The 22,964-nt window shown below is 53.3% G+C and overlaps 1 protein-coding gene across 3 annotated transcripts in view; it reads left to right on the top strand.

Moving 5' to 3' along the window:
- ZNF687 (zinc finger protein 687) overlaps window positions 1-22,964 on the top strand; it is a 52,615-nt gene that overhangs the window by 23,651 nt on the left and 6,000 nt on the right. For 2 of the 3 annotated variants that reach the window (XM_075907665.2, XM_075907667.2), the window contains exons 2-6: window positions 4,658-6,915; window positions 17,962-18,140; window positions 18,993-19,169; window positions 20,556-20,718; window positions 22,144-22,443. In XM_075907665.2, the coding sequence (XP_075763780.1) occupies window positions 4,678-6,915; window positions 17,962-18,140; window positions 18,993-19,169; window positions 20,556-20,718; window positions 22,144-22,443 (3,057 nt within the window). In that variant the 5' untranslated portion in view covers window positions 4,658-4,677. Of the gene's footprint in view, window positions 1-1,933; window positions 2,040-4,657; window positions 6,916-17,961; window positions 18,141-18,992; window positions 19,170-20,555; window positions 20,719-22,143; window positions 22,444-22,964 lie in introns of all 3 variants that reach the window. The other variant, XM_089772652.1, reaches the window with a different exon arrangement.

A 22,964-nucleotide genomic window follows, 5' to 3' on the forward strand; every position in this document is an offset into this window, starting at 1 on the left:
CTAAGGCAGGCTCCCTGCCTGCCTGCCTGCCCCCACCCCATGACCTACCCACAGGCCAGAGTGGTGGAGAGAGCAGAGGTTTCTGTGCTCTGCTCCTGTCTGCAAGCACCATCCCTACAGCTCCCATTGGCTGGGAACAAGGAACTGTGGCCAATGGGAGTTGCGAGAGCAGTGTTTGCACAGACGCAGCACAAAGAGGCACATGCTCCCCCTCCCCCCGAGGGGCACATAAGCCCCTGCCAGGAGCTGTGTGGGGCTAGTGCTGCTTGAAGTAAGTGCCGATCCTTCCTGTACACTGGGCCCCCTCCCAGAGCCAGCCCCATATACTCCCTCCTGTGCTGTGGGAGGGTCCCAAAGCTCATGTCTACACTGACATCGCCACCCCTTAGCCTGAGCCCCGTGAACCCATGTTGGCTGTGTAGACACACCCTGGTACCTCTTTCTCAGGGCAGGGCTAGCTGGCTGTGCATTGGGAGAGAACAACTGACATGAAGCTCACCCCATGTGGATTGATGTCATTGGTGGAGTATGGTGGTGGTCAAGGGACCAAACAGAGATCCCCTTGGAATGACCTATCTGGAGGCTTAAAAATATAACTAAACTACACCTACTTACTAAGGTTACAGTGGCTTTCCTAGTGGTCTTTAAACCCTACCTAAGCTCAGTCCGCAGAGAAATTGGTTTCTAATGAGGTCTGGCTGACATGAGTGAGACCAAACCATGTATCAAAACAGGTGGAGCGGAAACTCAGAGCTTGGTTTCTTAGCCCAGTTTGGGCTCCGCATGTGGTGGCCACCATGTCTACATCATTCTTAAGCATGTTCTTAGAACGCTCCTGGGCCAAGTACCTGCATCCACAGTTGCCCGTGTGCCTATCGTGGGAAATGGCTTATGCAGTGACCTGCTGCAGGTAGCCACATGCCTGCACCATAATGGCCATGTTTTGGTCCTAGCCTTTGGTTTGGTGCCATCACATAGGAGTATCTGTGGTGCCCTTCTACATCAGTGGCTCTCAACCTCTATGGACTCCTCTATCCCTTTCAGGACTCTGATCTGTCTTGCATACCCCCAAGTTTCACCTCACTTAAACTACTTACAAAATCGGACATAAAAATACAAAAGTGTCCCTATTACTGAAAAATTGCTGACTTTCTCATTTTTACCATACAATTATACATCCAGTAGAATATAAATATTGTACTCACATTCAGTATATAGGGAAGTAGAAACGAGTCATTGTATGAAATTGTAGTTTGTATTGACTTCACTAGCGCTTTTTAGGTAGTGGGGATGTGAACGAGTCATGGGATGTGGGGCGGGCATGTGGCTCTTTGTACTTCCTTTCTGCAGGCAGTGCCCCTGTAACTCCCATTGGCCACAGCTCCTTGTTCCCAGCCAATGACAGCTGCGAGTATGGTGTATGATGCTTATGGTAACCAGTTAACCGGCGCCTGAGAGCAGTCCATGGTCTTCCAGGGCCATGGCAGGGTGGCTGCAGTTGGGCTGGAGTGGCTCCCCGCCCGCAGGATTCGGTTTAATCGGTTAACCAGTTCATCTTAACGTTTAGTCAGTTAACAGATTAAATGGGCTTTTACATCCCTATTAGGTAGCCTGTTGTAAAACCAGGCAAATCTCTAGATGAGTTGATGTACTCTCTGGGGTTGTGTTTAGACTACACAGTTTTTTCAAAAAAGTAGCTTTTTTTTTCGAAAAAACTTCACCTGCATCTAGACTGCCGTCGCATTCTTTCGAAATTAAATTGAAAACCTCATTTTGCGAGGAGGAACGCCTTTTCTCGAAAGAGCTCTTTTGGGGGAAAAAAAAGGCGTTCTTGAGCACAAACAGGGTTTTTTCAAAACAGTGTGTCCAGATTGCCTGGGTGCGCTCTTTGGAAAAAGCAGATCGCTTTTTTGAAAGTGTTGTTTCTGCCTAGATGATCTTTTTCGAAAGAGGCTTGTAGTCTAGACGTACCCCGGAAGACGTCTGAGAACAATGGTTGAGAGCCCTGAAAGTTTGGAACACGAGCAGCCTAAATCTAGGTTAGTATCAGTCCACAATCCGCTGTGTGCCGAGTGGCAACAGAACCCGCTCAGGCGCTGATGTGCATGCTCCGTGGCTGCGTTCTTTGCGTGATGCGACTTTGCCATCTGTCAGCATGTGCTGTAATTTCTTCGTTAGGAAGCTTTCCCTCGGTGTGCTGTGAGACCGCTCTCTCGGTGCGCCCCTCTGCTAGAGTCACTGTTGCTTCCCGCCAGCCATGTAGACCACATGCCTGCCTGCGCCAATTTTAAAACAGAACATCAGTCTTCAGACCAACAAGGGCTCTTCTGAGAAACTTGTCCTCTCCCCGATGAACCAAGGGAGACAGAATGGTTTTGCTCACATATGTGTTTATGGGGACTCGGAACAACTTGCTGCTTACTGATAGTCATAGGGCTTGTCTGCACTTCAGATGCTGCAGTGGCACAGTGTAGACGTTATCTGTGCTGACAGGATGAATTCCTCCTGTGGCCTAGGGCTGTCTGCTTAGGTTGGCTTAGCCATGTTGCCTAGGGGGGTGGATTTTTTAAATGCCTCCCCTTAACTTTTTAGTGGAATGAGCTCATAATCTGACACTTCCCTGGGAGCTAAGATGAGGGGTGAAAAATCCACCGACTTGTTCAAAACCTTGAAAGAGTTTTACAAGCATGAAGGAGGCACGGACAAACAGCTGCATATTGGACCTCTCTGGTCTGACCTGTCCCAAATGAGGGAATTTGTGGGCTCAGAGTAGGTCCCCTGCCACCAGCCTCCCAGGACACTGCCCCTCCTTCCGAATGGCTCTGCTCAAGTCTTGCTGCTACAGGTCTTGGACTTGGCTCCAGACCGGCTCTCCAGGGACGGAGCTCCCCAGCCGCCCAGCCGGGGCTTTCTGGGGCCAGAGCTCTGCGGCTGCCCTGCTGCTGCCGTGCCTGGACCACAGATGTTGCCATACCAGAGAATCCTGGATTTAGGGGGTCCAACCTGTACTGAGCGCTTGGTCTGAAATATTGGCCAAATCATGGAAGATCTTGTCATATGTCATCTTAGAATTGGGTTTTTTAAGCGTTTTGGTGTTCACCGGGTTTTTTGCCAATTATTCATACAAAGCTATCCCATCAAAGGGGTAATTCTTCTAGGAAACTTCATGTATATTTCTGTTGTTCCTTGGGGAGTAAGAGGGCTAGATGTGGCTTTATAGCACAATATTCCAATAGGCCGACAGTTACTGCCAATAGGTGGTAGATGCATAAGTCACATTCTGGCATAAGCACGTACGGTGTCAAACAGATGAGTGGAACTCCGCCCACACAGACTGTGTAGCCCCTTTTCAATGAGGGAGGCAGATTTGTTCTATTATTTTTTTCTTGAATTGGTTGAAATTTTTACATCAAAGTGTTGTTAAAAAATTGGAATTTTGGACTAAACCAAGTTTCCCCTGACACATGTCTACCGTCCACTGAGAACTGTTCCAAGAGGCAGTAAAGAATTTTTTTCATCGTCTCGGGGATTTTGACAAGCATTTTCTTCGTAGGATCCAAGCACCAGACGTGACACTAGATTTGTGAATAGTGGGATTTGGGGGTTTGATGGGATTTTTGGAGCAGTCGTATACTTGGTACTTCCTGTGGTTTATCTTTGAGCCCACGGTCACGGTGGCTGGGTGGGCTTTTCAAGCTCGTAGAAATCACATTAACCCTCCGCTTGCTGCGTGAACAAACCCTCATGGCTCCCATGTGAGGCAGGGTGGTGCTTATCCCCATTTTACCAATAAAAATAAAAAGCAACAAACAGCAGCGGAGAGGGGCAAAGTGGTGAGAGGCCCAAGAGTTCAGAAAGCAAAGGTTGGCCTGGGACTTAGGAGAATCAGGTTCGATACTCCCTCCTCCCCCCCCAGCCACAGGCCTCCTGGGTGACCTTGGATTAGGGAAGTAAAGGTTAGCCAGTAAGACTCACCCTAAACAGGGGTGCTTACCAGTTAAGGTTAGCTGGTGGGGGCAGGAGCATGGGCAAGGGGCTTCTCCAGCTCCGTGGGGGGGCCTGTCATAGACAGGCATCCTTGCTGGTGTAGCCCCTGCCTCAAGTTGGGGGAGTACACCCTTCTTACCCCCCCCCCCTTTAATTGGTTAGCCAGTTAGCCAATTCAACAGGATTTTGCATCCCTGCCTTGAACAAGTCAAAAGGGCTGCGTCTCTACTGCGGTTCTAGGTGTAGTCATACCCAAGCTGGTAAGATTGGAGCTAGCTCAGGTCCCTGAGTAGGGAAGCCCCAATGAGGTGGGCTCCAGAGAAGGCTGTAAAAACCATGCCTGGAGCCCTGTGGAACTACTCAGAGCTAACCCATCTGTGCCACACAGCTTCACTACTGCACCACCTGCAAGTGAGATTAAGGTCAGCGTGTGTATGGCTCTGGGCTGCAGTCGTCCCCTGGGAGTTCAGTCGAGACATGCCCTAAATGCCTCTGCCTCAGTTCTCCCTCTGCACGATAGGGTAGCAGCCCCCCTGCTGCACGGGTTGTGGAGAGAAGTACCCTAAGCGGGCCAGAACCCAAGGCCGAGTGGAGATTAGTGTGCCAGCTGCTCTGTGTCGCCAGCGTGGTCTGTGCTGTGATATTAAACTCCCTCTCTTCCTTTTCTTAGGCTCTGCTGGATTCTTCACCATGGGTGACATGAAGACCCCGGATTTTGATGACCTCTTGGCAGCCTTCGATATTCCAGACATCGACACCAACGAGGCCATCCATTCAGGCCACGAGGAGGCTGACGCTCACATCAAGCCGGTGCCCGGGGAGCCCGGGGCCCCCGACCATGTCCTCCCCCATGCGGATATCACTGCTGTGAGTGTGATTGTGAAGAACACTGTCTGCCCGGAGCAACTCGACCCCTTGGACGGCCGTAGCAAAGATGGGCACGTGCTCGGGCCCCGCCTGCTGCAGAACGGCTTTGGCGCACCCGAGATCCCCAGGTCCCCCCCCGCCAGGCCAGGGGAAGCGGTGGCATCGTCCAACGGCGAGTGCTGGGTGACAAAGGAGAAAGGAGCAAAGCCCCTGGACATCTTTTCCCACTTCAGCCCCGATCCCAATGAGGAGAACTCCGCGGATCTGATAGACAGGCCCCGGGACAGCAAACCGAAAGAGAAAACCCTCTCTGTGCCCTCCCTCTCGCCATCCCCCACCCCATCTCCTGCCCCATCGCCAGACTGCAAAGACCCAGCTGGAGAGAGCACCGAGAGCCTCCCGCCAGCTTTCCCGCAGCCCTTTGAAACCAGCGATGCTGGGGGCATAAACGGTTCCCCATCCACCATTCCCCTGATCAAGAAAGAGGAGTCCGACTCGGAAGAGCTGGACCATGGGGCCAGCCCCAAGGGTTTGGCTGCAGCGCTGCGTGACAGCCCCTTGGGGCATCTAAAATCGGTCACTGTCCGCTACTCCACGGACGATTCCCCCATTGCGTCATGGCCCAGCTCAGACCAAAACCTGGACGGCAGCTCCAGCAACCTCCCTGAAGTGAAAGACTCTCCCGCCAGCCCTCAGGAGCCGTTCTTCAAACCTTCCCCTCTGGCTGAAGAAAGCCCCGGCCTCCTTAACTCCCCCAAGCCGCTGGAGAGCAGCCCCCTCAAGGAAGAGCAGGAGGCTGTAGAGAAACCCCCGCCGAGCATGTCCAGCGGTGAGGAAGAGGAGGATGAAGATGGCAGCAATGACTCCCCCTCTTCCAACTCCTCGCGGCCCCTCAAGGTGCGGATTAAAACCATCAAGACGTCTTCTGGCAGCATCACCCGAACGGTAACCAGAGTCTCCTCCGACTCGGAGCCGGGAACAGCCAAACTACCATTGGAGCCAGGCTCTCAGGAGGCTGCCAATGAGGGTGGCATGCTCTCGGCATCAGCGGTGAAAGAGGAGAGCAGCCTGGAGGTGCCCAAAGAGAAAATGGAGCTCTCCAGCCCCCTGAAAGTCATAGAAGGGCCCAAAATAGTCAGTGTGCAGCTGGGCAACGGCACCAAAATCAAAGGCACCGTCCTGCCGGTCACCACCATCCAGAACGCTAGCAGTGCCATGCTGATCGCCGCCAGCGTGGCCCAGCAGAAATCCGTGGTGCTGCCGAGCAAGGCGGTGACCAAGAACATTATCAACTTGGTGCCACAGACCCTCCCCAAAGCTGACACCAGGACCAACGTCAGCACGGTGACCCAAACAACTACCATCACCACCACAGCCAACCAGAAGGTCAACGGCACCACAGTGGTGATGGTGCAGCCGCAGAAGCCTTCGCCCACCCTCGCCGGCACGGTCATTTCCAGGAGCCAGTCCAGCCTGGTGGAGGCTTTCAACAAGATCCTGAACAGTAAAAACCTCTTGCCCACCTACAAACCCAACCTGAATCCTCCAGCGGACTCCAGCCTGACCCTCCCACCCTTCGGGTACCGGTGCTTGGAGTGCGGGGACTCCTTCGCCCTGGAGAAGAGCCTGGCGCGGCACTACGACCGGCGCAGCATGCGCATCGAAGTGACCTGCAACCACTGCACCAAGCGCCTGGTCTTCTTCAACAAGTGCAGCTTGCTCCTGCATGCCCGGGAGCACAAGGACAAGGGCCTGGTGATGCAGTGCTCTCACTTGGTCATGCGGCCTATTGCTCTAGATCAAATGATCGGCCAGCCGGACATCACCCCCATCGTCTCGGTGACCTCCCTGGCGGCCGGCAAAGTGGCAGGGGTTGCTCAGGACGCCATGGCCACCGCAAACGGGGTTCAGGATCTGCCTATCCTGCCCCTGAGCGGCGGCTCGGAGCAAACCAGCTATAACTGCTTCCGGTGTCTGGAGTGCAAGGAGCAGTGCAAGGACAAAGCCGGGCTTGCGGCGCACTTCCAGCAGGCTGCGACCACGGGAACCACCACCACCACGGTAGGTAGAACAGCTCCAGCCTCCTGCCAGGGCCATCTCTCCAGGGTATCCTCGGGCTTTCCTGAGGGAGGCAGCATGACCTAATGGTGAGAGCAGGGAGCATAGCCAGCAGCAGAACTGGCTTCTACTCTGGACTCTGCTATGGCTTCTCTCTGTGACCTCGGGCCAGTCCCTTCCCCTTTCTTTCAGACTCTCCCTTCGTGAGATCAGGCTGTTTACCCACAGGTAGAGCTGCTGGAGACCCTGCAATGAAAGGCCCCGTGTTACAGTAGCAGCTCTGTACACTGCCTCAGCTCCGATTACTTCCTGTACCACGTGGCTGCTATTTGCAAAATTTCCATTCACAGAGGCAGCTTCTGTTGCAGGAAACCAGCCCATTGTAAAGCAGCGACTCGCGACCTTCTCAGGCTCAGGACCCAAGGTGGCTCGGTGCAACCCAATCAATAGCTTTAGTGTGAAAAGTATTTGCCTTATGCAGTGTCTTATAAAATAGACACATTTCCATAGAAAGCACACTGTGTCCCATAGCCGCAGCTCCAGTCCTGTGTGGCTGGCCGGGCTGGGCTTCCCGCAACCTCCCGGGTCGCAGCACCACTGTGGTTTGGTCTAACTCCCCTGGTGGGACGACCAGGCCACGTTTGTGAGAGTGGTGCTGCAGCCTCATACGTATGGTTCCAGTGCCACACAGGTTTGACCTGGCTTGTCCTCTGTCATCACAGAGCTGTGCCAGGCCAGCACCCCAGGACTGGAGCCGAGGGAGCATCCCATGCTTCTGACACATTCTGGCAGCCCAATTTTGGATTGTGACTCTGGGGTTGAGAAACCCTCTTGTAAAGAAGAAAGAATGGTCACAGGAGGCAAAATGGGCTGCACTTGATGCCATTGTGGGAGGTGAGCGGGTGCAGAGCTGGAAGACTGGAAGGAGCAGAGGGGGAAGAAGACAGCTGAGCGCGGTGCAGAGCAGATACTCTGCGACCATGGGCTCGGTTAGCCTGGCGAGGAGTCCCTAGAAAAAGCAGGGAACTGGAGAAACATCAACTGGGTTGATTTACTTGGGATTGGTCCTGCCTAGAGCGGGGGCTGGACTTGATGACCTTCTGAGGTCTCTTCCAGCTCTATGGGTCTATGATTCTAACATTGAAACACTATTTGAAAGGGAATTATTTTAAATTGACTGGGGTCGCTCTGCCCTGTCACTACAGTTCTGTGCTCACTCTCACATAAGAACGGCCTTACTGGGTCAGACCAAAGGTCCATCTAGCCCAGTGTCCTGTCTGCCCCAGAAGGAGGGAACCCAACAGGGAATCCTCACATGATCCCTCCCCTGTCACCCACCTCCAGAGAAACAGGCTAGGGACACCATTCCTACCCCTCCTGGCTAATGGCCATTGATGGACTTAACCTCCATGAATCTATCTAGCTCTTTTTTGAACCCTGCTAAAGTGGTAGCCTTCACCACATCCTCCGGCAAGGAGTTCTAGAGGTTGACTGTGCGCTGAGTGAAGAAAAACTTCCTTTGGTTTGTTTTGAACCTGCTGCCTGTTAATTCCATTGGGTGACCTCTAGTTCTTATATTGTGGGAAATAAATAAACCTTATTTGCTTTTTCCACACTAGTCACAATTTTATAGACCTAGCATACCCCTCCTTAGACTCCTCTTTCCTAAGCTGACATGCAGTTTCCAATGCCCATGAGTTAGTGCCCTACATGCTCCTAGCATCTGTCCTGTATAGTGATGAACATAAAGTTGCACATTCAGTTGTGTAACTTACTCACATCTGGTCCCTTTCAACTCGTGTGTATTTCAGAGATACTGGGACAATTTCCCCAGCTTCTGTCCCATTCACAGAATTAACGATTGGCAAGTAATTAATCTTCCTGTTGCGCTTCTTTAAAACACATTTCTTTGTATTATCACTTGGAAAGTGGCAAATCTCTTACAAGTATCACATTTAGGGTTTAATTCTGTGGTATTCCACGGAATTATCTCTGTCTGGCCATTTTTAAATCAAGGTTGGATGGTTGATCCAAAAGATCTGCTCTAGTTCACACAGGAATTAATTCAGGGCCTCTGTTATACAGGAGGGCTGATTAGAAGATCACAGCCGTGCCATCCGGCTGTTGACTTACGAATGACCTAGGGCCTTGTGCATTATTTAAACTTGGTGGGGGGAGGGGACTTGGCAAAATTTTATTAGCATCTTTCTTTAAGATTAAGATTCCTGCAAGATCTGGTTGCTGCTTCCTGGTTTTGTGGTGCTCCATCAATTAAGTTTGTGGAGAAACTTGGAGGTACTTGCTCCCTCCTTTAGAGCTAGGCGGGGGATCCTGTCTGTTTCCTGTTGCCTGCAAACACATCCTGGCTCGCTCGGCATGATGGCAGCCAGCAGTGTCTATTTGTCTATTAAATAGTATAGCGTCCCCGTCCCGTCCCCCCCTTGGAAAGAGCAGAGAGCTCAAGGTACAGGTTGAACCCCTCTAGTCCAGCAGTGTGAGGACCTCACGTGCTGAACCAGAGATCAATATTTTGCTTAGCAGCATTTACCAACACTTCCATGGCTTACTAGGCTCTTAGAAGACATTTAGAGGTCAATTAGAGGTAAGTAACAGCACAGAACAGAGCCAGGACTGGTGGCTGTAAACAAACTTTATGGGACTGCGGGAAACTTGGCAACACCCATAGGTTAACATCCGTCTAACTAAAATCATGCCGGACCACAGATGTTGCCGGACCAGAGTGTGCCAGATTAGAGAGGTTCCACCTGTAGAAATCAATTGTGTATTCAGAGTCCAATACAGGACCTACAAATTCTGTCCACCTTCACTTTGTCCTTTTCAATTATTCGGCTCATTGGCTTCCTTCCAGTGAAAGGAATTTACTGTTCCACCTTCACTGTTTGTTGTCTCTGGAGCACTGTTGCTGCCAGATCATTGTTTCAGTTCAGGTATTACAGGGCTGTAGTTAAGGCTGAGCATCGCTCTCTGGTTGACAGGTGACTGTTTGCTCTGAACTCCTCGTGCTCACTGAAATCAGCTTGGAACCTGCTGTGCCCCCTGGGGATGCAGAGCGGAGAGGCTGGTCTGAATTTGGAGCTGTTTGAGAAGGGGGTGCCTGAGATCCAGCCCTCTTAAAAGCAGCTTGATGCAGATTCACCCAGTTCTTGTAACGCCTGTGTCATGGCTCCTTCCCCACTCTGGCACAATAAATGCAGAAGTGGAGGGCCAGCAAGTGTACCCCAAAACCTTATCTACCAGGCTTTGGTATAAAACTTCCCCCCAAAATCTTAAAACCCTAAATTTTGGGAATAAACCTTCTTCTGCCACCACCTAAGTATTGATGTGACAAATCAGGGGAAAGAACACTAGGGAAGTCTCACTCTTAAAGTACGAACCAGGACACCCTATTAACCAGTACCAGGTTAATAGAAAGAAAAGAGAAAACTTTTATTAGCACCACAATATTTCTGTTGCAAGCATAATAACTAGATGGAAAAGTAACAGATAATATACTCATGGAGAAACTCCATGGGTCTAGAACTTAGTTACAAAGAAAAGCCAAACATCTTTTAAAAAGTGCACAGGGGAATGTGACTCCAGCCAAGTGTGGGGCAGGGAAGCAACTCAGCAGGGGAGGAGAGGGGCAGGTGTGCAAGGACTTGGTGTCCCTCTGCTCCAGGACGGAGCAAGTTTGAAGCACGTAGAACAGCGATGCACAAACATCTCCAGTTACACACACACACACTCCTCTCCCCCAATTACTGCACAGCCAAGGCAGTTAGGCTTAAGCAATTGTGTAGGGCCCAGCCAGCCCGGAGGGCGGGTTGTTCACTTTTTATCACTACTAAGTCTCCGGTTGGTCACAGATTCCATGATTTTACATGACCTCCATGCTTCGCCCCTGCCAACAGCGAGCTCAGACCAGCTATAAACTTGGGCTGTCAGTGTTGTCCCCCCAGTATACCTGCTCAGGGCCCCCAATAGGCTAGCATTGCTTCTGGGTTATGTGGCCTGCTGCGTTCAGTTGGGAATGAAGGAGGCGCTCCCTCCCCGCCCCACATGGAGTCCCTGCCACCTGGTATCACCGCTCTCCCTTCCTCCAGATAACTTGGGTGGTGTCCCCTCCATGTGGGGGGAGGAGCCACCTGTGTCATGGTCAGTGTCTGCCAGAAGGTTGGAGCCTCTTTCCTGGGGTGTCTGTCGGGGTGTGATGGGCAGATTCCTTCCCTATCTACAAAGCTGAGGCACCCTTTGGATGTGCCCGAGAGAAGATGAATGGGTGAGTGCGGATGGCAGCCGTGGGGGGCCCTGGCTTCTGTAGCTGCTGAGTGGACACGGGGCATGTCACAGATTGGACGGTTGTGCTCCTTAACCTGCCAAACCACAGCCCGCCACCCTGGTGTGGTGATGGGGGTGGGGGCAGGGCACAAACCCAGCAGCTGCTCTGGGGCCCAGCAATTTAAAAAGGCCTAGGGTTCTGGGTTGCCACTGTTGCTACAGGGCGTCCCCGGCACACGTTCAAAAAAAGTGGTCGTCTAGCGAAAGGGCGTAAAGCGGGGGATTTTTTTCCCATGGCTGACTGCTGTTTGCTCAGATTGGTCGTGTCGTGCCCCCCCCCCCCCCCCCCCCCCCCCTCGGTGACAGAGGAGCGGGGAATGGGAGGACTGAAAACAGAACAGTCCCCACAAGCGTCCATGGCACTCGTGCGGAACCAACATATACTGGGGCGACTTATAGCGGAGATGCCCTGGACTGAGGCAGCAGCAGTGGCTGGAGCTCTGGGTCCTTTAAATTGCTGCTGGAGCCCCGCACAGTGCAGTCCTAGCAGCTCTGAGGGCTGGGTGGGGGAAGCTAGGCCCCAGCCCCACCCCTTCCATGGGCTCTGGAACAGAGCCCCACTGCCAGCCAAGTCTGTCACCTTTCCTGCTCCATCCAGATCTGCTTTAGGCTGGGAGTGGAAGGGTTGATAAAGGAGCAAAGGAAAAATACACATGGGCTGTGTCTAGACTGCACCCCTTTTGCGGAAAAGGGATGCAGGTTAGACACAGCGCAATTGCAAATGAAGCAGGGATTTAAATCTCCCTCGCTTCATTTGCATGAACATGGCTGCTGCTCTTTTCCGGCTCGGGGCTTTGCCGGCAAAAAGCGCCAGTCTAGACGGGGATCTTTCGGAAAATAAAACCTTTTCTGAAAGGTCCCTTATTCCTGATTTTAAGAGGAATAAGGGACCTTTCGGAAAAGGCTTTATTTTCCGAAAGATCCCCATCTACACTGGCGCTTTTTGCCGGCAAAGCCCTGAGCCAGAAAAGAGCAGCAGCCATGTTCATGCAAATGAAGCGAGGGAGATTTAAATCCCCCCTCCATTTGCAATTGCGCTGTGTCTAATCTGCATCCCGTTTGCGCAAAAGGGGTGCAGTCTAGACACAGCCATGGGGAAGGAGGTGCTGAGAAGGGAAAACCCACATCAGCCTCATCACAAATGCTGTTACAGCAAGTGAAATAAAATTTTCAGCCTGTGACATAACCCAGGGCAGGGCTTTCTCTCCCTGCCATGTCTCCCTCCAGACGTTTCCCCGTAAGGCCATACTCACCACTGCCCTGTAACAAAGGGGCCCCTTGAGTCACCCAGCACAGCACCACCTTACCGTCAAACCCTCAGGACAACCACAGGTCCCTCCGTTATCCCCGCCTGCAAAGAGCAGCATTTTCTGGGTCCAGGAAAGATCCAGCATCAGTTCCATAGAGATAAAGGTACCTGCTGGCACCTTGTGCCCTTCCAGGATATCGAGGTGAGTTCAACTCCAACTACTGAAAAGCAGAAGCCAGAGTTACGGGAGATGCCAACTGCACAATGCAACCTTGGCTCTTTCCTCTGTGTGATGCCCCAGCAGGTCTCCTAGCAGGCGGGACACAGCGCTCAGGGCGGCGCCTGACACCTACGGGTCTCTGTGCCATGGACCCTATTGGCATTGCCTGTGCGGCTAGAAGGGTTTTTCTGTCGATGTGGGATCCTTGCTTCCCCGCTGCAGAGCTCTTCTGCAGAGTGTAGCTGCAGTTCCAGGGTGGTTTGGTCAAGATAGTGGCGTTGGGCAGCAGCATGGCTTTCTCACACCCCGGGCTGGCACAGCTCTGCCTCAGGCAAAACTTGCATTTAGATCTGGTGTGCTCAGCAGGCGTTACCTTCCCTTTGCCGGGGCTCGCACGGAGTTGGCTCTGCAGGTGCAAGGCCCCACTGGCTGAGTGGTTCAAGGCCATCACCAAGGTTCCCTCTAAATCTTTCCATCCCTGTGTGGAATACATGCTTTTGTGCATATAAAAAGTGCAGATGAGCACCTCCAGAAGAGAAGCATGCTGTCGACTGTGGGCACTCTGCTAATCAGCTGGGTGGCATCTGAATTTCTCCTGAGCGGCTGCACAAGTGTTCAGCTTACAGGGAACACTGGCTGTCAATCCTCTTATAGGGATGTTAGCATATAGTTGTTTAAAATATCAACCAGTAAGCCTATGCTTATCGGTTAATCCAAATGACTACACACACACACCCTTGCTGCCTCTGTATCAGAGGCAGTAAGAGGGGGGCGGGCAGGAGCTGGTGCTGGGAGGGGAAGCCGGCTTAAAAGCCAGCTCCCCACAAGTACCAGATCCCATGGAGGCCCCCAACCCTCCATTCCCACGTTGCTGCCTCTGATAGAGAGGCAGCAGTGCAGAGGGTGAGGGAGGTGGTACTTGCGGGAAGCTGGCTTTCAAGCCAGCTCTCCACACCTGTCTGTTCATGTGGCGTTGTCAGCTCCCCCACGCTGCTGCCTGTCTATCAGAGAGCCAAGTGTGGGATGCTGGAGCAGTTTCTGACCACAGGGAGTGTGGGCCCCCTTATGGACAGGGGCTGCTGCCGCCTTTCTATCAGAGGCAGCAGTGCGAGGTGGCAGGCAGGAGCCGGTCTGCGCAGGGAGCTGATTTTTAAACCATCTCCCCTTGCAGACCAATTCTTTTGCAGCTATACAATTACTAAAATAAACATTATCCCCACAGACCGTGGTCATGGTAGGAAATGGTACCATGGTCATGGTAGGAAAGCCCCTGTCTGCTGCTACTAACACAACCCCCACAGCTTCCTCATGTCCCCTTATAGCATGACCCTTACCAAAGGATTTCCAGGGGAAATCGCCGGTGCTGGGGGCACAGTAAAGGTGATGTTCCTGGGGGGTGATGTACCTTAGCTCCATTTCCTGGTTTTCAGAAGTTTACCTGAATTCTCATGTTCTGGAAGAGCACAAGACACCACTGGGCAGCTGTAACTCTGCTTTAACAAAGCAGTCATGACTTAACGAGGCCATTAGAGTTGCAAGGCTACTGTATTGTCCTTTTTTCCCTGTGTTATGTCCTTGATCGCAGATACTCAGATCTGCTTATGCCTGGCCTGTCTCCCATCCCGCCCCCGCCTGTCTGCTTTCCCTTTGTTATTTACATCTCTTGTGCTGTCTGAATTTGTCAGCAGAGTTCTCTCTGCTTCAGTAACTCCTAGGCTCGGTCAGAGCTGAAGCGACCATGCGCATAGTTCTGGAAGCTTGATCTAATTGCAGCCTTGGTTGCCAGATCTAAATAAGGGTACACTCCAGACAGGCATGCCTTTTCCCTGTCTGTCTCAGGAAAAGCCAGGATTGGCGTGTCCTGCAAACTGCTCTCCCAAGCATGCAGGCCTGATTGCGGCATTGGAGTGACCATCCTGGCCCCCTCGAGTTCTGATCGTTTGCCCTAGTTACAGGCTGTTGCCAAAATTTTTCTCGACTATTGTGTGAGAGAGAGAGAGAGAGAGAGAGAGAGACTTGCTAGTGTCCAACAAGCAGTCCCGATCCCGGCTTGGCTGCTTTCTCTTGTCCAGTCCATCGCTTGCTGGTATTTTCCCGCTGCTGAATTATACTGCAGCGACTTCTCCTAGCTCAGTGGTCTCCAGCCTTTTTAACCACAAGGTCACTTTTTCAATTGAAGTGCAATGTAAGATCTACCTCACACCAAGATACCCTTGCCTGGCTTCCTTCCTCCCCTTCTCCGAGGCCCTGTCCTTGCTCACTTTCACCAGGCTGGGACGGGTTCGGGAAGCAGGCTCTGGCTGGGCACTGTTTAACTGAGACGGATTCCGAGTGGTGGCGCAGTGGGGTTAAAGCAGGTTTATTCCTGCCCTGGCCCTGCACCGCTCCTGAAAGCAGCTGGCATGTACAGCAGCAGTTCCATGGGGCCATGTGCTGCCCCTCATCCACTGGCACAGAGCCCACAGCTTCTGCTGGCCACGGTTCCCCACTATTTATCACTGGGAGCTGCAGGAGCAGTGTCTGCAGGCAAGGACAGCATGTGGAGACCCCCCTCCCCGCTCTGCCTTTCTCAGGGGCTGCAGGGACATGCCAGCCACCTCCAGGAGCAGCAATTACCACAGGGATAATGACTCCAGCCACGACAGGTTGGGCATTTAAGAACTCGCGACTCAAAGAATTAAATTTAGGCGTAAGAGAAATGAAAATGATGAAATGCACAGACCAGTCACAACCCCAAACTGTAACCCCCTTTGCAAGCAGTAAAACAAGTAACAACCACCCCCACGTACGTGTTGGGGGGGGGGGGAGAGACATATGACAGAGACTCATACATTGTGTTCAGACAGATCGGCATTGCCACGCTCCCGCCACCCCTTCTCTCTGTGTGGAGATAGGGTATGGGGGGGGATGGAAGGAACACCCTGACATCAGCACCCCCCCCCCTTCTCCCTCCCACACTCCGCACAGCAAGCAGGAGGCTCCCAGGAGGCAGCAGCAGCATGGCAGTGGGCGGAGGGGCAACTAAAGTGCCAGTGCTTAATAGCTTCCCAGCCAAACCAGTCAGGATCAGCTGTCAGAGGCTCCAAGGTCTACTGGTAGATCCCAGTCTCCTGGTTGGTGACTGTTGGCCTAGCTCAGGGGTGTCCAAACTTTTTTCAAAGAGGGCCAGATTTGATGAAGTGAACATGCGTGAGGGCCGACCATTTTGCCTGACATTCTTTGAACCATTAAAATTAAATGCAAATTAACTATTTTATGCAAAGTTTATTGCAAACGGCATACTTTTCATTTCGTCACATGGATGACAAATCTAAACAGGTGTTAAATCACTCTGCCTTTCATATCTGAAGGCCAGATGAAAAAAAAAATCCAAGAAGCTGAAATATATGTCAGGAACATTGTAAAGTACATTACATATTATTGGTAATAAAGGTTGTCTGTCAACTTTTAAGTTCAAAAAATATGAACAGGAACATAACACCAAGTATACATGTTGTGTCCAAATATATTTATAACTGATTTAGACCAACTGACATTAACTGAGATTTTACAATGTATTCATCTCAATACATATGGATTCGTTGGGGGCCATAAAAGATAGATATTGGCAAATTACCTGGGGGGCCGTATTAAACCGGAACACGGGCTGCAATTGGCCCGCGGGCCGGACTTTGGACATGCCTGGCCTAGCTCTTCAGACTCCAGCCTGAGTAATTACAGGGCAGTGCAGTGGGCGGGGGGGCGATGTCTGGGACTCCAAGACTGAGGACAGGGCATCTGCTTTAGACGGTGGATTTATGTTGCACCTTTTCCATTCCAGAAGCCTCCAAAGCGCTTTCCAAAGTCACAGGGAGCCGTCGGTGTTCAAAGGGTTAATTCAAGCCTTTGTTTTTCTCAGACTCCTGCCCCACGCACCTGTTTTCTGCTTCCTTCCATTGGCTCCCTCAGCTCCTCTGCCCATCCCACCCCCCTTCCTGTGGCCCCCTCCACCCGCAGAAATCCTCATCCACGCCTCTGCTCCCCTAACCGGGGCCCTCGGGAGTCCTGGCCCATGGAGACCCACTAAAACCGGCATCTCTGCCACCGAGCCTGCTGGGTCATTCTAGGACCCAGGTCAAAACTGCCTGTCTTGTGTGGAGTTGCATAAGCCCTACTGTGGGAGGGTGGCGAGGGGGGTGTCTTGCTCTTAGTCCTGCCTGCCTCTTCCATCCCTTGCTTCTCTGCCTGTCTGCTCCCCTTGCATGCGTCTTGCTCCTCCACTCCTGCCACTGGGGGCAGACTTTTCTGTATCTCTGGCCTCCTAGCATCTCTTTTAATCCCAGGTATAAATATCCCCTTCCCCTCCTTGGCCCGTATTCCTCTTAATTCTTCTCGCCCCTCTAATTTAGTTCAGCACAATGACTGAAAATTTCTGGAACCAATTTGCAGGAAAGATGCCTCGCAGAATGAAATTCCCAACAAGCCAGAGCCATCTGCGTTGAAGGTGCATCTCGATCTGAGTAGTTTAGTTAGGTATTTGAGAAGCAGAAAAGGGCGTTGCTCTCCCAGCAGCCATCGAAAAGCAAACTGGTACAAGCAACAGTCGCCCGCAGTACACACGTAACTGAACAAGTGCCGCAGCGCAGAGGAAATCGACACCTCCTTCCCCCTTTGCACTCAGCATTGCCCTCCAAGCCACGGTGCCCATGCAAAGCTGAGCCTGACTGCTTCACACTGAACGTTGTATATTAGCGGAGAGGTTCTTTTCCTGGCTCTGTGTGGCTCTGGGCAGGACTCTGTGCCTCAGTTTCCCCATCTGCCCTGCCTGTCTCTTTTGATCAACACGTGTGGTCAGAGGGGGCTTGGATTCTGTTACCATGGCTGGGTACACAGTGATTCAGGCACCCAGCAGGGCCTTTGCTCAGTCTGACCTTTGTGAGTTTATACAGCATCTCCCGCTAGGGGACTCGGATCTCAGCTGGCGTCTAGGTGCCACCATGATACTAACCACCTGACTGCCTGTGTTGGGTTGAAAAAATCGCTTAAAAACAGGGTTCTCTCCCCCCCCCCCCCCCGGTTTGCAAAACAAAAGCTTGTGCCAGCCCTAATTCAGCCCCTCACCCATCGCTTCTCCCTAACCTCGATGGGCTTGGCTGGATGTCCCCAGGTTTTCCTGGGGCTCCAACCAGAGCTGGGAAAGGACGTGTGGTGCTGCGCGATGGATGCTCACGTTACCTGTGTTTGCTTCCCCCTCCCCCCCCAGGTGTGCACGACATGTCCCATGATGATGCCCAACACCTGCAGCTTTAACGCTCATCAGCGGATGCACAAAAACCGACCCCCTCACGTGTGCCCCGAGTGTGGTGGGAACTTCCTCTTGGCGAACTTCGAGGCCCACCTGAAGGAGGCCTGCCTGCACCTCTCCAGGAGGGTGGGCTACAGGTAGGTGCGGTGCTTTCGGCTTCTCGTTGCGCGACACCAGGAGCTGCATGGGCCTCGCCTTTGGTGTAGCCTAAACTGCCCCAGGGGGCTTGTGCCCTTCCTGCCTTTCCCGCAGTGCCAACGGTGGGTCCTGAGTCCGTCCCAGCTCCACAGGAGTAGCCTGGAGCAGTCCCAGGCAGGTGAAGTTGAGACGCACTGGGCTGGCCTAATGGCACAAGCTGTGAGTTGCAAACTGCGTCCCTCACCTGGCTGCCCTCAGTCCAACCCATGACGAAGGATTTTCCTGCTGGTTTAAGAAGGGGCAGGATCTCTTGGGTTCAAGTCTAGCATTCGTGGGCCATGGCTGAGCCGTGGGCTGGCTGGTGGCCATACGAGACGAGGAGGTTTTGGGTTATGGGGCAAGGCTCGTTCCAGGTCTTTCGGGTCAGATGTCCACAGCGTGCCCCACCGTCACCACTGGCATGGATGGGCCATCCCAGCAGAGGCCAAGCAGTGAACGGTGGCAGAGCCACAATGGCCGGATGACTGTTTGCAGGAATGGACCTGTCCTTTGGCACCCCTGGCCTATTGATAAAATGTCCTTCTGGATCCAGGATTGCCAGCCAGACTCCTGCTGCCAGCAGCTAGGAGAGGAGGGATGCTCCAGTGGTTTGGACTCTAGCCATGGACGTGGGAGACGGTTTCAGTTTTCTGCTACAAAACCTCTTCTGTGGCCTTGGCCAAGTCACTTAGCCTCAGTGTCCCATCTACACAATCTGCATAATCTGGGGGGGGTTCCTGGTGAGGAGGCAGGTGCCCGACCTAACCCTGCCCCTCTGGAATACCTGCCTTCCCTTGTGTGCTTGCTTCCAGGTGCCCCAGCTGCGCCGTGGTCTTCGGAGGGGTGAACTCCATTAAGTCCCACATCCAGACCTCGCACTGTGAGGTTTTCCACAAATGCCCGATCTGCCCCATGGCGTTCAAGTCAGCCCCCAGCGCCCACGCGCACATCTACACGCAGCACCCAGGCTTCAGCAATCAGCAGTCCAAGTAAGTACCCCCCGTGGCGTTCTCCTGAGCACCCCAGGGCCCTGCCTGGGCAGCAGATGGAGAGGAAGACCTCTGAGGAATCTCTCTGGAGGTAGAGAAGGAAAGACCTGCCCCAGTAAGAGCAGTGTCCCCACGTGGTTAGGGAGCGTGGGGCTGTATGGGCCTTTGTCCAGAGCCAGAGGCCCTGACAGCTTTGCACGAAAGAGCCCTGGGTGTGTTTTTGCAGAACTAGAGGGTGCTGGAGAGCAGCATTAGCCTTCAGTTTACAGCACAGGACTCCTGGGGTCCGTCTCTTCCCGAGACCAGGGCCACGCTTGAAAGTGAGGTCAACTCAGCTACTTCAGGGGTGTGAAAAATCCCCATGACTGAACTATGTACTGTAGTTAAGCTGATCCAACCCCATGACGACCGGGCCCGCCTAGCTACCGCCCCTCTGGGAGGCGGGTTAACTGCAGCTGAGGGGACATCGGCACTCCAGCACTGCAGTGATGCTGTTCTGCAGCTGTGGCCGAGCATGTGGCTCTTTGTTAAATGGGTTGGCCACTCCTGCTGTACTGCGTCAAGCTCCAAATTGCTTTTCGAGGGCCTTCATTGGGCCTGGTGTTCCCTCTAATTTTTTCCCCATCCATATGTGGAATACCTTTTGTTATGTGCACTGACGCAGTGGCGGGTGTGCACCACCAGTGGAAACAAAACCCAGCTGTGGGCACGCGGCTAATTAGTGGGGTGGCATTTGAATCTCTCCTGGGCGGGCAACCCAGCCCCTTATGGGAATATTGGTTGTGCCACCCGCTTTCTGTTCTGTGGCTCTGTTTGTAAAATGGGTCTAAATACGTCGGGAGCCGGGGGCTGAGGGGTCACGAGTGGAAAGGGCTGTGAGATCTGTGGATGGGAAGTGCTGGGTAAGAGCCCGGTGTGGTGGGCTAGAATCTCGGCCCCTGCTGAGCACCCCACTGCCCCTCCATCTGAGGAGCTCAACATAATCGCCCCTTGCTTGCTGGCAGGCTACCTGGGAGTGTTTGAAGCCTGTGGATCACACAGTGTCCTCCATACTCCAGGGCACTGCTGAGATTAGGGAAGAATCCCAAGAGACTGAATTTATGCTTAATTAGCAGCGTTGCCTAGTGGCCAGGGCGTTGGCTCAAGACTCAGAGACCTGAGTTCTCGTCCCACCTCTGCCGCCGAGCAGCTGGGGGACTCACGGGCACATCACTTCCCCTCTGGCTCTGACTTAGATTGTCTGTACCGCGGGGCCCTGATCTCAGCAGGCCCCTGGTATGTAAATAACGTTCCTTGGGGGCTTTTTTCATGCTGAACCAAATTCAGGGAAATTACGGTTTGATCTTTGCTAACCCTCCCCTTGCTCCCCCCTCCCCTGGCTTTCAGGATGATTTACAAATGTGCAATGTGTGACACGGTCTTCACCCACAAGCCCCTGCTCTCCTCTCACTTCGACCAACACCTGCTCAACCAGCGGGTCAGCGTTTTCAAGTGTCCCGACTGCCCGCTGCTCTTTGCCCAGAAACGCACCATGCTGGAACATCTGAAGGTAAGTCGGACACCGGTGCCTCCTTCACTAGAGAGGTCAGAGCGGCCTGAGCAAGAATCCCTTGAGCTCTGTGCCTGCCTCTGACGCCGACTCCTTGTGACCTGTGACCATGTGCAATCCAGGCCCTTTCCGTGCCTCAGTTTCCCCTCCTGTAAAGCAAGGAGGAGCCTGACCATGTTGCAGAGCTGTCACGAGCATGCAGTACACCAGCTTCCCACAGGTTAGCCTGGATGCTCCCCATCTTGCAGGACAGTGTATTGGGGCCCCGGTGTGGTCTGCACACTCTAGCATGAGGCCTGTGTCGGCGTGTTGGGCCCTACGGGCCAGTGTAACTGGTTTGAGGATTTGTTGGGCAAGCCCTTTCCGGGCAGTGCCTGAGTTATGCGTTGGTTGGGTCTAGGGCGGCTTCTTCACTCTGTGTACAGCGCCTACTCCGGGATGTCCCAGTCAGGTCTGCTGAGTGCTTCTGCAAAAGGCTACAGTAATAGGAGCATTACTGAGAGCACACGGACTTCTCCACCTCTTGCCTTTCCCCGTCCCAGATTGGGTTAGAATCCTTGAACACTAGAACTGGAAGGGATCTCGCGAATTCGAGTCCAATCCTCTGCCCTCGCGGCAGGACCCAGAACCGTCCAGATCATCCCTGATAGACACTTATCTAACCTGCTCTTAAATATCTCCAGAGATGGAGATTCCACAACCTCCCTGGGCAACTTATTCCAGTGTTTGACCACCCTGACAGGTGGGAAGTTTTTCCTAATGTCCAACCTAAACCTCCCTTGTTGCAGTTTAAGCCCATTGCTGCTTATCCTATCCTCAAAGGCAAAAGGGAACAATTTTCTCCCTCCTCCTTGTGACACCTTTTTAGATACCTGAAAACCGCTACCATGTCCCCTCTCAGTCTTCTCTTTTCCAAACTAAACAAGCCCAGTTTTTTCGGTCTTCCCTCATAGCTCATGTCTTCTAGACCTTTCATCATTTTTGCTGCTCTTCTCTGGGTTGTTAATGGTTAACCAGGAAGCCTCATCCTTGGTGGGTGAGGCTTACTGGTTACAGTTAACCGGTGAGGGGTGAGCAGCCCCCGACTGTGGTGGGCCCAGTGCAGGCGTGCTGTGGGCAGGGCCATTCCAGCCCGGCTGCGGGGGAGGGGGGAGCACACCCACCCCGTGTAATCGATTTACCAGTTAAATTTACTGTTTAGTGGGTTAACTAGTTAAACAGGGTTTTACCTCCCTAGTGTAGCGACACCGCTCCCGTCTGGGCAGGGCGATGGGTTGTCTCCGGCTTCCAGGTGCAAACTGATCACCTCCAGGTTCTGGGGTGCGACTGGTTTGCGTCCCCTCTGGGAGCGCTGCCAGGCAGGGGCTGCTGCTGGAGGCCAGATCTGAGCCTGGCCAGGCTGATGCCCCAGTCTGTGCTTTCCAGAACACTCACCAGCCACAGAAGCCCAAGGAGGACCTCGTGAAGAAGCCGGCCACGTTGCTCATCCCCAAGGAGGAGCCCGTCGAAGCCCCCGTCTCCAAGCTGTCTGAGTCGTCGTCCTCGTCCTCGGAGGAGGACGAGCCGCCCAGCTCCCCGGAGCTGCCCAAGACGAAGCGGGCCCGCTTCCAGCGCAAGACGGACGCGAGCAAGTCGAAGAGCAGCGGCTGGACGTGCGGGATGTGCCACTCCTGGTTCCCGGAGAGGGATGAGTACGTCTCCCACATGAAGAAGGACCACGGGAAGGTGAGAGGGAATCCCAGAGCTGCTGGAGGTTGCTCAGTGGGAGCCTGGCCCTGTGGACACGCCGAGGCCGTGGGGAAGGCAGCATTTCGTACATTGCGCCGAGCAGCGGCTGGGGATTGGGATTCCTGGGGTCTGTTCCTGGCTGGGGGAAGATGCTGTGCTCTAATGGTTACAGCAGGAGAATTGTCCTCTGGGCTCTGTTCCTGGCTGGGGCAGGGTGCTGTGCTCTAATGGTTACAGCAGGAGAATTGTCCTCTGGGGTCTTTTTCGGGTTCTGTTCCTGATTCTGTGTCACCTTATCAAGCAATCAGTTCTCTGTGCCTCAGTTTCTCCATCCATTGAAAGCCCCATGCAGAGGGAGGAGGGGCTGTCTGACCACTGACGCAGTGGCAGGGCAGGTGGTGTTACCCATTCAGAGGAGTAGGAGAGGCCATCTTACATCCTCCCAGGCTATGCCCTTTATCGGCCCGTCACTGAGGGGAGCTATGCTAAGTCTCCCTGCGGCTCATGTGCTGGCTGCT

Source organism: Pelodiscus sinensis, chromosome 22 (genome assembly GCF_052426305.1).
Source record: "Pelodiscus sinensis isolate ZL-2025 chromosome 22, ASM5242630v1, whole genome shotgun sequence".
NCBI lineage: Eukaryota > Metazoa > Chordata > Testudines > Trionychidae > Pelodiscus > Pelodiscus sinensis.